Source organism: Oncorhynchus nerka, linkage group LG4, assembly GCF_034236695.1.
Source record: "Oncorhynchus nerka isolate Pitt River linkage group LG4, Oner_Uvic_2.0, whole genome shotgun sequence".
Lineage (NCBI taxonomy): Eukaryota > Metazoa > Chordata > Actinopteri > Salmoniformes > Salmonidae > Oncorhynchus > Oncorhynchus nerka.
This window is the reverse complement of record NC_088399.1, coordinates 19,771,946-19,786,072: the sequence shown is the minus strand read 5'-3', so window position 1 is coordinate 19,786,072 and position 14,127 is coordinate 19,771,946. Positions and strand designations below refer to the sequence as shown.

General features: G+C 41.2%; 1 protein-coding gene across 3 annotated transcripts in view; it reads left to right on the top strand.

Annotated features, from left to right (window-relative positions):
- Positions 1-5,981: 5,981 nt before the first annotated feature.
- LOC115120146 (zinc finger FYVE domain-containing protein 16-like) overlaps positions 5,982-14,127 on the top strand; it is a 38,444-nt gene continuing 30,298 nt past the window's right edge. For 2 of the 3 annotated variants that reach the window (XM_029649048.2, XM_029649039.2), the window contains exons 1-2: positions 5,983-6,280; positions 13,981-14,095. In XM_029649048.2, the coding sequence (XP_029504908.1) occupies positions 14,026-14,095 (70 nt within the window). In that variant the 5' untranslated portion in view covers positions 5,983-6,280; positions 13,981-14,025. Of the gene's footprint in view, positions 6,281-13,980; positions 14,096-14,127 lie in introns of all 3 variants that reach the window. The other variant, XM_029649056.2, reaches the window with a different exon arrangement.

Genomic DNA, 14,127 nt, shown 5'->3' with positions numbered 1-14,127 from the left:
CCTCTTGCCACTATGTATTTCTGTGATATTTGTCTTTGAATTGGATTTTGCTAACTTCATATAAAGGTAATGTGTTATAATAAGGTATCTTATTAAATCATTGCTTATAGTTGTTTGTCATTTACAAATCATTATCCATACATTTGTAGATGTTACTGTAGTAAGCTAATTACTACCAAACACAACCACAAACAGACAAATATAAGAATGAGTTAAATATATGTATATTTGTTTATCAACATTGCGCCAAAGCCTTACGAACAACTGTTTGCTGTCATTGAGTAAGAAGGTAAACCATCCCTTGCGGTAAGGATTATTGAAATGATATTGGGGTAGAACATTTTTGAGATCATAACTGCCAGCATGAGTTTATTGCCTCTTAGCATTTTATAATAACAAGATTTACATCATTCATGTCCCTGCAGTGAAAGTCAAACTTGGGATTTGCAACTCATAACACGGGGACCTGGGAGAGGCCTGAGTATGTTCCTGACAACATATCTGAGTGGCAAGTTTATTGCAGTACTGATTTCAGTATCGTGAAGGTTGGGATGACTAATATGGACAATTGACTGTGCTTCCCAGCACCGGATCTCTGTGTTACATAGTAGATCATGGGGCTTCAATAGTGTGTAGTCTACAGAAGACCAGTGTCGGATGTTCACTTTAAAGGGGCAATCTGCAGTTCAAACAATAACAAAGTGGACACCAGTAAACTGCTGAAGTATGGGCCTGGAGAAATGCAACAATTTTGTATATGTTGTCTTAACCAACAAATGCATAGACAGGGCTATGGATGCAAGGACTGACGATCTATGATATTAAAATGATAGTTTTAACCATGTATTGAGCCTATACAGTGTTTGTTTGCAATTGCATTGTTTACAAACAAAGCCATAAAACAAGCTTACATTTTGGGTTCTGATGGGTTAGACAGTTGAACAAAGCTCATGAGGCATTTATACAATGTGTTCTTCCAGAATCAATGGCTATATATTATGAACTTAAGTGTCCAACTAATAAATATACCCCTTTTGGTTTAGAAGAATATACAGTTGATGTAGGAAGTTGACATACACCTTAGCCAAATACGTTTGAACTGAGTTTTTCACCATTTCTGACATATAATCCTAGTAAATATTCCCTGTTTTAGGTCAGTTAGGATCACCACTTTATTTTAAGAATATGAAATGTCAGAATAATAGTAGAGAGAATGATTTATTTCAGCTGTTATTTCTTTCATCACATTCACAGCGGGTCAGAAGTTAACATACACTCAATTAGTATTTGGTAGCATTGCCTTTACATTGTTTAACTTGGGTCAAACGTTTCAGGTAGCCTTCCACAAGCTTCCCACAATAAGTTGGGTGAATTTTGGCTCATTCCTCCTGACGGAGCTGGTGCAACTGAGTCAGGTTTGTAGGCCTCCTTGCTTGCACATGCTTTTTCAGTTCTGGCCACAAATTTTCTATGGGGAAGAGGTCAGGGCTTTGTGATGGCCACTCCAATACCTTGACCTTGTTGTCCTTAAGACATTTCGCCACAACTTTGGAAGTATGCTTGGGGTCATTGTCCATTTGGAAGACCCATTTGTGACCAAGCTTTAACTTCCTGACTGATGTCTTGAGATATATCCACAAAATGTTCCCCCCTCATGATGCCATCTATTTTGTGAAATGCACCAGTCCCTCCTGCAGCAGAGCACCCCCACAACATGATGCTGCCACCCCCGTGCTTCACGGTTGGGATGGTGTTCTCCGGCTTGCAAGCCTCCCCCTTTTTCCTCAAAACATAACAATGGTCATTATGGCCAAACAGTTATATTTGTGTTTCATCAGACCAGAGGACATTTCTCCAAAAAGTACAATCTTTGTCCCCATGTGCAGTTGCAAACCGTTGTCTGGATTTTTTAATGTTGGTTTTGGAGCAGTGGCTTCTTCCTTGCTGAGCGGCCTTTCAGGTTAGATAGATATCGGACTCATTTTACTGTGGATATAAATACTTTTGTACCTGTTTCCTCCCGCATCTTCACAAGGTCCTTTGCTGTTGTTCTGAGATTGATTTGCACTTTTTGCACCAAAGTACATTCATCTCTAGGAGACAGAACGCATCTCCTTCTTGAGCGGTATGACGCTGCGTGGTCCCATGGTGTTTATACTTGCGAACTATTGTTTGTACAGATGAATGTGGTACCTTCAGATGTTTGGAAATTGCTCCCAAGGATGAACCAGACTTGTGGAGGTCTACAATTTTTTTATGAGGTCTTGGCTGATTTCTTTTCATTTTCAAGCAAAGAGGCACTGAGTTTGAAGGTAGGCCTTGAAATACACCCACAGGTACACCTACAATTAGCCAATCAGAAGCTTCTAAAGCCATGACATCATTTTCTGGAATTTTCCAAGCTGTTTAATGGCACAGTCAACTTAGTGTATGTAAACTTCTGACCCAATGGAATTGTGATACAGTGAATTATAAGTGAAATAATCTGTCTGTAAACAATTGTTAGAAAAATGACTTGTGTCATGCTCAAAGTAGATGTCCTAACCTGACAAAACTATAGTTTGTTAACAAGAAATTTGTGGAGTGGTTGAAAAACAAGTTTTAATGACTCCAACCTAAGTGTATGTAAACTTCTGACTTAAACAGTAACTTACTTGTACCTTCATGTACCACTCTCTTACCTTATCACAATTGAAAAACCTAATACGCCATGTTTTTGTTGTCATAGGTCACTTTAGACAACAATTATGTTTATTTTAAAATCATCTTTTAAAATGTAATCTTTCTAATTCATTAGGCACTACAGATATACAGTATCATTGATTGAAAAAGCTATTTGCATGTGAAAATAACCTGGGATGCATTTGTTTCCATGTAATTTCAACCAAAAAATGATACTGTATGTGATGATGTTGAATCAATGTGGAAAACTGATTGGATTTTAAAAAGTAATTAACGTAAGTGAATGTAGTCTTTTTTTCAACCAACTTTGAACCTAAATCGTTGAACTGACGTTTGTGCCCAGTGGGATGCTACTTGATGAAGTACAAGATGTAAACAATAACAACATAATTTACAAGCCCAACAGCAACTTCCTTAATGGTCATGGAAGTACTGGGTGTCAGAAATACATACAGCATCACAGCACAATCTGGAGACTGGGGATTGCTTTAGAACCCACCCTAATAGAGAATATTGAACGTGATCAGCTGCCATTTGAGCTGTATGCTAGAGGATATGGCCTTATATAGACACAGGTTACAACAGGTTAACAGGTTTTAAGTTGTTTGAGTAGCAGCTGCCCGGGTAACTGGGGTCAGAGAGGAGATTCCTCCAGTTCAGCCCTGAAAGGAAGTGAATGCAAGTGACAGCAAAGGAGTCCAAAATACACTGAGAAACACAAAGGAGTCCAAAAGTATTTCTGAATGTGTGTTATGTAGATTATTTGATAGAAGGCCATTTGTTTGAGGAAAGATGGTCCTGTCTGTCCATGAAAGAGTTAAAAATAAGACTAAGAATAATAGACCTAACTGATTGGATTTATATAGTGCTTTTCCAGAGCTCAAGGATCTTTACATAGTAAAACTTGAGGTAGTCTCCTGAGTTTGGCAGCTGTTGTAGTAATAGCCTTGAATACTGGGCAGCAGCTGTTTTCTCTGGGACACTGAATTCAACGGCTTTCACACCACGGCTGTTTAGTCCTGCAATCCACCCCACAAACAGGACTATATCTTGAGGGAACATGGCAATGGACATTAGACAGCCATAAAGGTAAACTGAATATTTAATGTCGTAAGAAATATGATTGTGAAATTAAAGTGATGCTTCTTTGTTGTTTCCAAACAAGATGTGGCAGCATTAGCTTACTTTGGCCTGGTTTTTCTGTATCATGGCTGTCTCTAAGCTACATTGTATAGCAATTGTAATATCCCAGACAGAGTAGAGGGTGCCATAAACAGCCACTTGAGCTCCCCATGACCCCAGACACTCCACGCAAAAGCCATCTTAGTCCGACTCTCTGGGGCCCATAAAAGTGACCATCACCTGTCTCACATCAGTATGTAGTGAATTTACAACCAGACACATTCTGGCTGTCACCTCCCACTCTGGGATTAAGGCGGGGATAAGGAGGCCAACGGATGCAGAGATGCAACCTCAAGTCAAAACCTGCAGTGGAGACAGCCTATAGTATAAACACATTTAAAAATAAACCCACATCTCACTCCAATACCATCTGGTCAAACAAACCACGCCAAATGTAACCCAGTGATGCTAATCTGAGATATATTGGCAATAAAGTTAAAATAGCAGTGGCTTGTGAGGTCCAGCAGTTGGTGCCGCTGCTGACCCATGTATACCAGGGGGGTCGATGTGGGTTTGAATCTGACCCACTGCCCTTGTGAGTTGCATTCCTGTCTTTTCTCCACTGTCCTATCTGTTAAATAAAATGACAATTTCCACTCCTTAAAAAAAGGAATAGTACAAGCCAAGTGGTTAACTTTGTGGCTAACATTCCATCTAATTGAGCAGTTCTCAATTAATCTTCTTTTAGATTCTTTAACACTCTTTTCATTCTTCAACTGATTATGATAAACACTGGTAGCTGAATCTAAAACTATGAAACAGTACATTTCAAAAATACATTTAAATAACATTAATAGTACGGACCAATGTGTCTGCTTAATTAGTCTTAGGATCACTTTAGAGAGAGTGTAATATAATGCTTGTTAGGAAGTCACAATGATTTCACATTCGTTTGGACCACAAACTCCTCCACAGTTAATCCCTTCCCTTCCTGCTTCCTCTGGCAAAAAAGGATGGGCGGCCAATGGTTGCGTCCTACGTAATCAACTGTGTGACTGTTTCATCGACTGCACTGAGTCTTAATGGAATGTTGGTGCGTTCAAGACAACTGGGAACTCAGAAATATACGAGGTCAAATCATGACGTTAGTGATCTTCAGGTCGGGAAGTCGGAGCTCTAGCAAGAGGCCCGAGTTACTGAGTTGGAATTCCAAGTTGGATGGCTGTTCAAAACGATTTTTCCCAGTTGGAGCTATTTTTTCCAGAGTTCCCAGTAGTCTTGAACGCACTGAAGTCAGAGATTTCCGAGTTCCAAGTTGTTATGAATGCAGGCATATTTCATCAACTGACAGATTGCTATAACGTATGATGTTGTTAGTTGATAGGTAAAGTACCTATCCAGGCGTTGTAAGATCTGGCAAGGTCTAAGCAGTAACCCTTGATTTGATTAGTCAGATGAGGTAGTTCAGGGCGACGACAACATTGTGACTGCCTTAACCTCTACCTACAGCCCCTTGATCACGTATCTGACAGGGCTAAATAGATGGAAGTAGTAAGTTGGAAACACTACCTCCAACATAAAGTGAGTTTATGTGTATCAATAGTGCTGGCTTCACGCGCTTGTTGGAATTGGGCAACTGGGAAGTCGTAAATGCGACATGATTGTGTTCATGCGTTATTAAACTCCGAACAATTATTCAACCAATAGCCTAAGACTTTAGCTAACAAAATGATTTACTAATAAAGTTAACTAGCTTGCTTAACATTGACAATGGCCATACTAGCTAAATTATACATATTGATAGGTTAGTAATTGTCCAAAACGGATTTGCAGTCATATTTTGGTTGAAAATGTAAAAAATCAGTGGTGAAACTTCACAACTCGGCTTGATTTTCTCACTTCCCCACTTTTAATTCTCACTAAAAGGGTCATTCAAGTGAAATTTCCCATTGGGAACTCATTCCGACAGCATGTAAACTCGGCATAGGTCTGGGCTCCTTCAGCCAGGTAATGTGCTTGCCTAGTCACCCACTACCAAAGGTGACCGACTGCTTTGCCCCAAGTAAACAAAGCAAAATAGGTGCGCTCACTTTAATTAAGGAAGGTTGCGATTTCACCGGTCGTCACTAGTTACCACAGCCACAAACCCCGCCTATTCCTACAATTTCGCTTCTTAAAATGTGAACCATAACGAAACTACTAACATTATGCCTAACCTTAACTTCAAATTAAGACCAAAATCTAATTTTAGTTTCAATCAATTTTTACGATAGCCAATGTTGACTTTGTGGCTATGGTAACCGATTCCACCGGTGGATAGATCCAAAATGGACGCCGGAGTAAAAACTGCACTGAGCTTTAAAAACTTCAGGAATAACAAAAGGGCAAAGAGGATGCAATCAAGAGTAGACACACCTTCTTCGTTATAACCAGAAGAATCGTAAAACGGTTGGAAGGCTAAATGATGAATCTTCCGGTAATGACACAGAAAATTGATTGTTGACTGTAAATATAGACAAATTGCATTGGCTATCCGGCTAGTGTTAACTAAGCTAATGTAACCTGTCTGCCCTCCGCTTTATGATATTCACGGATGATGATGCACGATAGTGATGACTTGATAACAGTGATGTGTGTTTCAGGTAATGTCAGTAGGTAATGTCAAACTGTTTAGCTAGCTCGCTAACATTAGCTAGTTAATTTATAGCTAACGGACTAGTTAACTAACGTTATCGGACTAGCCAGCTAACATTACCTGGCGTTCTAGTTAACAACTGGGAGATGAATTGCTAGCTAATTGAGCAAAGCCATACCACCTCTAGATATAACCTAGGTTCTGGTCCAAACACTTAAAAGACACACCCTCAAATTAAGTGGACACTTCTGATGACGTCTGACGAGTATACACTTTCAGGGCGAGGTATGAATGATTTTTAAATGGACCACACTTGGCCGGAAACTCGTCACTCGTTCATCCCGCGATGATTGTGTTCTCAGCCACCCGTAGCTTGTGGGTGTTTTTATATGCGCTACAGTCAATTATGAGTGTATGTCTACTTATATTAAATATATCATTATTAATATACGCCTAAAAACGAGGACTGAGGGGCTGACATTGCAAACTTCCCTTGCTTAGCTAATCATTTGCACCACCCTCCAAGATGGCGACGGGGATTCCCCCAAGGGCATAAGTGGATGAGGGTGTCTTTTGGATTGTAGCCCTAGTATTACTATTTACCCATTGTCATGATTAGGACATTTTGGTCACCATGGATACTAGCAGCATAAATAGATGGCTAATAGTAAGCTAGCTAGCTGATCGTTAGTCATGATATAGCCCAAAGACCAGCAGATGGCGATATTGAGTCGTTTCATCATACGTCCAATCACATTAGCTGTGTTCAACCACACTACCCATACGATTTGTGATGTAAATTGAGTATGTAGTATACTTATTGGTCATAGTATGGATAGTTAGTATACCAAAAGTTCCCAGCTGTACTACATTCTACAAAATACGAAGAATTCACTCAGAGGACACTTTCTGTACTTTTAAGGCCCATAATGAAATTCTTCAGAAAATGTGCGTGGCTTCACACTGTTTTCAGATTTGAGGAGGAAAATATACAGTCCGACAAGAGCAGATACAAATTCATTGCTTTTAATTTTGACAAATGTTAAGAAAATGTCGAGCAATGTAATAAACTAATGACTTTTCAAATAAATTACACAACACGTTTTGTTGGCTCACAATGTGTTGGCTACGCTATCTTTACGAACCGCATATCATTACAGCAGTAGATATGTTAGTTAGCTACCTCATTAGTTGGCTACTAATATATTGAACTTGCCAGTGTATTAACCAAATGCTAACTAACTGCCCAACGTTTATTGATTTGATTATTCACGTCATCCTAAGCTAAGTGGTATAGTCAAATCAAATTTTATTTGTCACATACACATGGTTAGCAGATGTTAATGCGAGTGTTGCGAAATGCTTGTGCTTATAGTTCCGGCAATGCAGTAATAACCAACGAGTAATCTAACCTAACAATTCCACAACTACTACCTTATACACACAAGTGTAAAGAGATAAAGAATATGTACATAAAGATATATGAATGAGTGATGGTACAGAACGGCATAGGCAAGATACAGTAGATGGTATAGATTACAGTACATATGAGATGAGTAATGTAGGGTATGTAAACATTATATTAAGTGGTATTGTTTAAAGTGGCTAGTGATACATTTTTACATCAATTTACATCAATTTCCATTATTAAAGTGGCTGGAGTTGAGTCAGTATGTTGGCAGCAGCCACTCAATGTTAGTGATGGCTGTTTAACAGTCTGATGGCGTTGAGATAGAAGCTGTTTTTGAGTCTCTCGGTCCCTGCTTTGATGCACCTGTACTGACCTCGCCTTCTGGATGATTGCGGGGTGAACAGGCAGTGGCTCGGGTGGTTGTTGTCCTTGATGATCTTTATGTCCTTCCTGTGACATCTGGTGGTGTAGGTGTCCTGGAGGGCAGGTAGTTTGCCCCCGGTGATGCGTTGTGCAGACCTCACTACCCTCTGGAGAGCCTTACGGTTGTGGGCGGAGCAGTTGCCGTACCAGGGGTGATACAGCCCGACAGGATGCTCTCGATTGTGCATCTGTAGAATTCTGTGAGTGCTTTTGATGACAAGCCAAATTTATTCAGCCTCCTGAGGTTGAAGAGGCGCTGCTGTGCCTTCTTCACGACGCTGTCTGTGTGGGTGGACCAATTCAGTTTGTCCGTGATATGTACGCCGAGGAACTTAAAACTTACCAATCTCTCCACTACTGTCCCTTCGATGTGGATAGGGGGGTGCTCCCTCTGCAGTTTCCTGAAATCCACAATCATCTCCTTTGTTTTGTTGACGTTGTGTGTGAGGTTATTTTCCTGACACCACACTCCAAGGGCCCTCACCTCCTCCCTGTAGGCCGTCTCGTCGTTGTTGGTAATCAAGCCTACCACTGGTCTTGAGCTTGATGACGAGCTTGGAGGGTACTATGGTGTTAAATGCTGAGCTGTAGTCGATGAACAGCATTCTCACATAGGTATTCTTCTTGTCCAGATGGGTTAGGGCAGTGTGCAGTGTGGTTGCGATTGCGTAATCGGTGGACCTATTGGGGCGGTAAGCAAATTGGAGTGGGTCTAGGGTGTCAGGTAGGGTGAAGGTGATATGGTCCTTGACTAGTCTCTCAAAGCACTTCATGATGACGGAAGTGAGTGCTACGGGGCGGTAGTCGTTTAGCTCAGTTACCTTAGCTTTCTTGGGAACAGGAACAATGGTGGCCCCCTTGAAGCATGTGGGAACAACAGACTGGGATAAGTATTGATTGAATATGTCCATAAACACACCAGCCAGCTGGTCTGTGCATGCTCTGAGGACGCGGCTGGGGATGCCGTCTGGGCCTGCAGCCTTGCGAGGGTTAATACGTTTAAATGTTTTACTCATGTCGGCTGCAGTGAAGGAGAGCCCGAAGGTTTTGGTAGTGGGCCGTGGCACTGTATTGTCCTCAAAGCGAGTAAAAAAGTTATTTAGTCTGTCTGGGAGCAAGACATCCTGGTCGCGATGGGGCTGGTTTCTTTTTGTAATCCGTGATTGACTGTAGACCCTGCCACATACCTCTTGTGTCTGAGCCGTTGAATTGCGACTACTTTGTCTCTATACTGACACTTGTTTGTTTGATTGCCTTGCAGAGGGAATAGCTACACTGTTTGTATTTGGTCAAGTTTCCGGTCACCTTGCCCTGGTTAAAAGCAGTGGTTTGCGCTTTCAGTTTCGCGTGAATGCTGCCATCAATCCACGGTTTCTGGTTTGGGAATGTTTTAATCGTTGCTGTGGGTATAGCATCGCCGATGCACCTTCTAATGAACTCCTGTCTGTAGGCTGGAAGCAACAAAATGGAGTCGTGGTCAGCTTTTCCAAAAGGAGGGCAGGAGAGGGCCTTATATGCGTCGCGGAAGTTAGAATAACAATGATCCAGGGTTTTACCAGCCCTGGTAGCACAATCGATATGCTGATAGAATTTAGGGAGTCATGTTTTCAGATTAGCCTAGAGTCAAATAAAGTTAGTTCAGGGCCATCGATGTGTCTGCTTGGGGGGGAATATATACGGCTGTGATTATAATCGAAGAGAATTCCCTTGGTACATAATGAGGTCGACATTTGATTGTGAGGAATTCTAAGTCAGGTGAACAGAAGGACTTGAGTTCCGTGAAGCAAAGAACATTACAGTCTCTGATGTCCCTCTGGAATGCTACCCTTGCTCGGATTTCATCAACCTTGTTGTCAAGAGACTGGACATTGGCGAGTAGTATGCTAGGGAGTGGTGCGCGATGTGCCCGTCTCCGGAGCCTGACCAGAAGAACGCTTTGTTTGCCCCTTTTACGGCATCGTTGTTTAGTGTTGCCGGCTGTGCTGCAGACGTTTACGGACACCGGCCATATTAAACGGAAGTTGAGCGTTGGTAAATTCATCAGTTATTCTGCGCTCTGGCACACTCAGACGAGAGTGCTCTGAAATCGGAGTAGATAGCCAGAGTGAATTTATGTCCATTATGTCCATATTTCCGACAGAGATGGCCGCCTCGCTTCGCGTTCCTAGGAAACTATGCAGTATTTAGTTTTTTTACATGTTATTTCTTACATTGGTACCCCAGGTAATCTTAGGTTTCATTACATACAGTCGGGAGGAACTACTGAATATAAGAGCAACGTCAACTCACCATCATTTCGACCAGGAATACGACTTTCCCAAAGCGGATTCTGTGTTTTGCCTTAACTGTGCTTCTGTCAGCAGCACAGTTAGTCACCAATGCTGTAGATAACATGAAAACAGCCTAACCAGCTCTGCTATGGCGAGTAAAATGGTCAGAGTGAGGTGTTCTCTCATTTGTGTCTGGAAGTAGCTTGCCAGTTAGCTTGTGTGCTTGACTGCCTTGTGATTGTCAGAACGCTCGGATCAACCCTACTCCTCCGCCAGTGTACGCTCTGAACGCTCTGAGAGGGGAAACGCTCAGAATTTACAAATGTACAATCTGACAACGCTCTGAATGTAAGAATTTACAATCACAAAAAAATGTCTATCTAGTCATTTGTTATGCTAACAAGCTAGCAAGTGGTTGCATAGCAAGATAATCAACTTCCGGTAGACAGGCGTAGCGCTAGTATGCTCAACTGAAAGGATACCATTCATTTACAGTACACTAATATGAACTAATTTTTAGTATGGGTATTCGAACACAGCTATTGTCTTCAGCTGACAATACACTTGTATCCCCCATGAACCGGTTTGTACCTAAAACATTCTCCATTCATGCTGCAAATGTGATGATTTCCTCCTTACAGTGGTAAGAAAAAGTATGTGAACCCTTTGGAAATACCTGGATTTCTGCATAAATTGGTCATAACATTTGATCTGATCTTCATCTAGGTCACAACAATAGACAAACACTGAACGTTTGACATCCCTAGTAGTATTCATAGTAGTACAACATATGTACACAATAGGTAGTGGTGGAAAAAGTACACAATTGTCATACTTGGGTAAAAGTAAAGATACATAATAGAAAATGACTCAAGTGAAAGTCACCCAGTAAAATACTATACTGAACAAAAATATAAACGCATCATCTAAAGTGTTGATCCCATGTTTCAGGAACTGAAATAAAAGATCCCAGAAATGTTCCATACGCACAGATGCACCTTGTGCTGGGGACAATAAAAGACCACCCTAAAATGTGCAGTTTTGTGAAACAATGTCACAGATGTCTCATGTTTTAAATGGGGGTTATGGTATGGGCAGGCGTAAGTGTGCAATTGGCATGACTGCAAGAATGTCCACCAGAGCTGTTGCCAGAGAATGTTATGTTTATTTCTTTACCATAAGCCCTCGTTTTAGAGACATGGTACGTCCAACCGGCATCTTTAGCGCAGACCACATGTAACCATACCAGCCCAGGACCTCCACATCCAGCTTCTTCACCTGCAGGATCGTCTGAGACCAGCCACCCGGACAGCTGATGAAACTGATGCATATTTTTGTCTGTAATAAAGCCCTTTTGTGTGGAAATACTCATTCTGGTTGGCTGGGCTGACTATCCAGTGGGTGGGCCTATGGCCTCGCAGGCCCACCCATGGCTGCATCCCTGCCCAGTCATGTGAAATCCATAGATTAGGGCCTAATTAATGTATTTAAATTGACTGATTTCCTTTTATAAACTGTAAAATCATTTAAATTGTCACATGTTGCATTTATATTTGTTCAATATATATATATATATCTTCTTTTTTTATTAAGACAATTTATTAATTTAAAAAATGTTTATCCCCTTTTCTCCCCAATTTGGTGGTATCCAATTGTTAGTAGTTACTATCTTGTCTCATCGCTACAACTCCCGTACGGTCTCAGGAGAGACGAAGGTCGAAAGCCATGCGTCCTCCGAAACACAACACAACCAAGCCGCACTGCTTCTTAACACAGCGCGCATCCAACCCGGAAGCCAGCCGCACCAATGTGTTGGAGGAACACCGTGCACCTGGCGACCTGGTTAGCGTGCACTGCACCCGGCCCGCCACAGGAGTCGCTAGTGCGTGATGAGACAAGGATATCCCTACCGGCCAAACCCTCCCTAAAACGGATGACGCTAGGCCAATTGTGCGTCGCCCCATGGACCTCCCGGTCACGGCCGGCTGCGACAGAGCCTGGGCGCGAACCCAGAGTCTGGTGGCACAGCTAGCAATGCGAAGCAGTGGCCCTAGACCACTGTTGTTCAATATATTTGAGTGAGTCTAAAAGTATCTGCTTTTAAATATCAAAAGTAATAGTAAAGGCTCAAATATACTTAAGTATCAAAATTATAAATATAAAAATAATAAATCATTTCGAATTCTTTATATTAAGCAAACCAGAAAGCATGATTTTCTTGTTCTTATTGGTGATATTTTATTATGATCCTCATGAGCTGTTGCAAAAGCAGATTAGAGATTACCTGGGGTACCAATGTAAGAAATAGCATGTAAAAAAACTAAATACTGCATAGTTTCCTAGGAACGCGAAGTGAGGCGGCCACATCTGTCGGAAATATGGACATAATGGACATAAATTCACTCTGGCTATCTACTCCGATTTCAGAGCAGTCTCGTCTGAGTGTGCCAGAGCGCAGAATAACTGATGAAAAGCAGTAGCTACTCTTTCTGGGGTCCAACACAAAACATGAAACATGACATAATACAGAACATTAATAGAACATAAATGTTATTTGAATTTACAGATAACCATGGGCACACTCCAACACTCCGACATCATTTACAAACAAAGCATTTGTGTTTAGTAAGTCCTCCAGATCAGACGCAGTAGATGACCAGGGATGTTCTCTTGATAAGTGCGTAAAATTGTACCATTTTCCTGTCCTGCTAAGCATTTGAAAAGTATATATTTTCTTTGGAATGTAGTGGAGTAAAGGTTGCCAAAAATGTCAAAAGTACAGAAACCACCAAAAAACTCCTTCAAATTATGTAGAAATATAAAGTGGATAGTGTCTTTGTCACGTAGTTGAATAAATGGTGTATAATTCATGATTGGTATCCATTTGTTGCTACGATTTCAACATTTGTATACATCTACAATGACTAGCTGGCTGTTTTCTCACATTAAGGGTTGCCCTAGTCACATTTCCACACCAAATAGTTGGTGCAATACACATAAAGCATTGTAAAATTCCTTTGTGTCCTTAAACTGATGAGGCTGCTGTAAACTTGTGACAGACTTGTTTATTGTGACACCCTATGGGGCTATTCTTTCCCTTGGTATCTTCCCTAATAGTAGATCTTGAATTAGATTTCTCCATAAACATGGAGAGCAGGGGTCAGAGTCTGAAGTACACAATAACACATAGCTGGAGAACGTTGAGATGCTGTTTGGTCAACAATTGATATGTTATTAATTCATCAACCTGTCTGAGGAGTGGAAACTGTGGATGAAGGCTTCGGTTTATACCTAAGCTATACCTAACTAATTACAACATTTGTACACTGACTTGGAAACTGAAATGGAAACCGAAATGTTGATTGAAATGCATTCGCCCAGTCCACATAAGACCAATAGATAACAGATAACAATACTTTATTTTGTTCTACTTTCAGGAGGTGAAGTAGTGAGTGGAGTCTCTCTCCCGCCAACAGCCTAGCATGGACAACTTCTTCAAGGCTGCTGTATGTGACCTGGACAAGCTTCTGGATGACTTTGAGCTCAATACAGGTTAGATGTGGTTACTATGAAAAACCCCATTG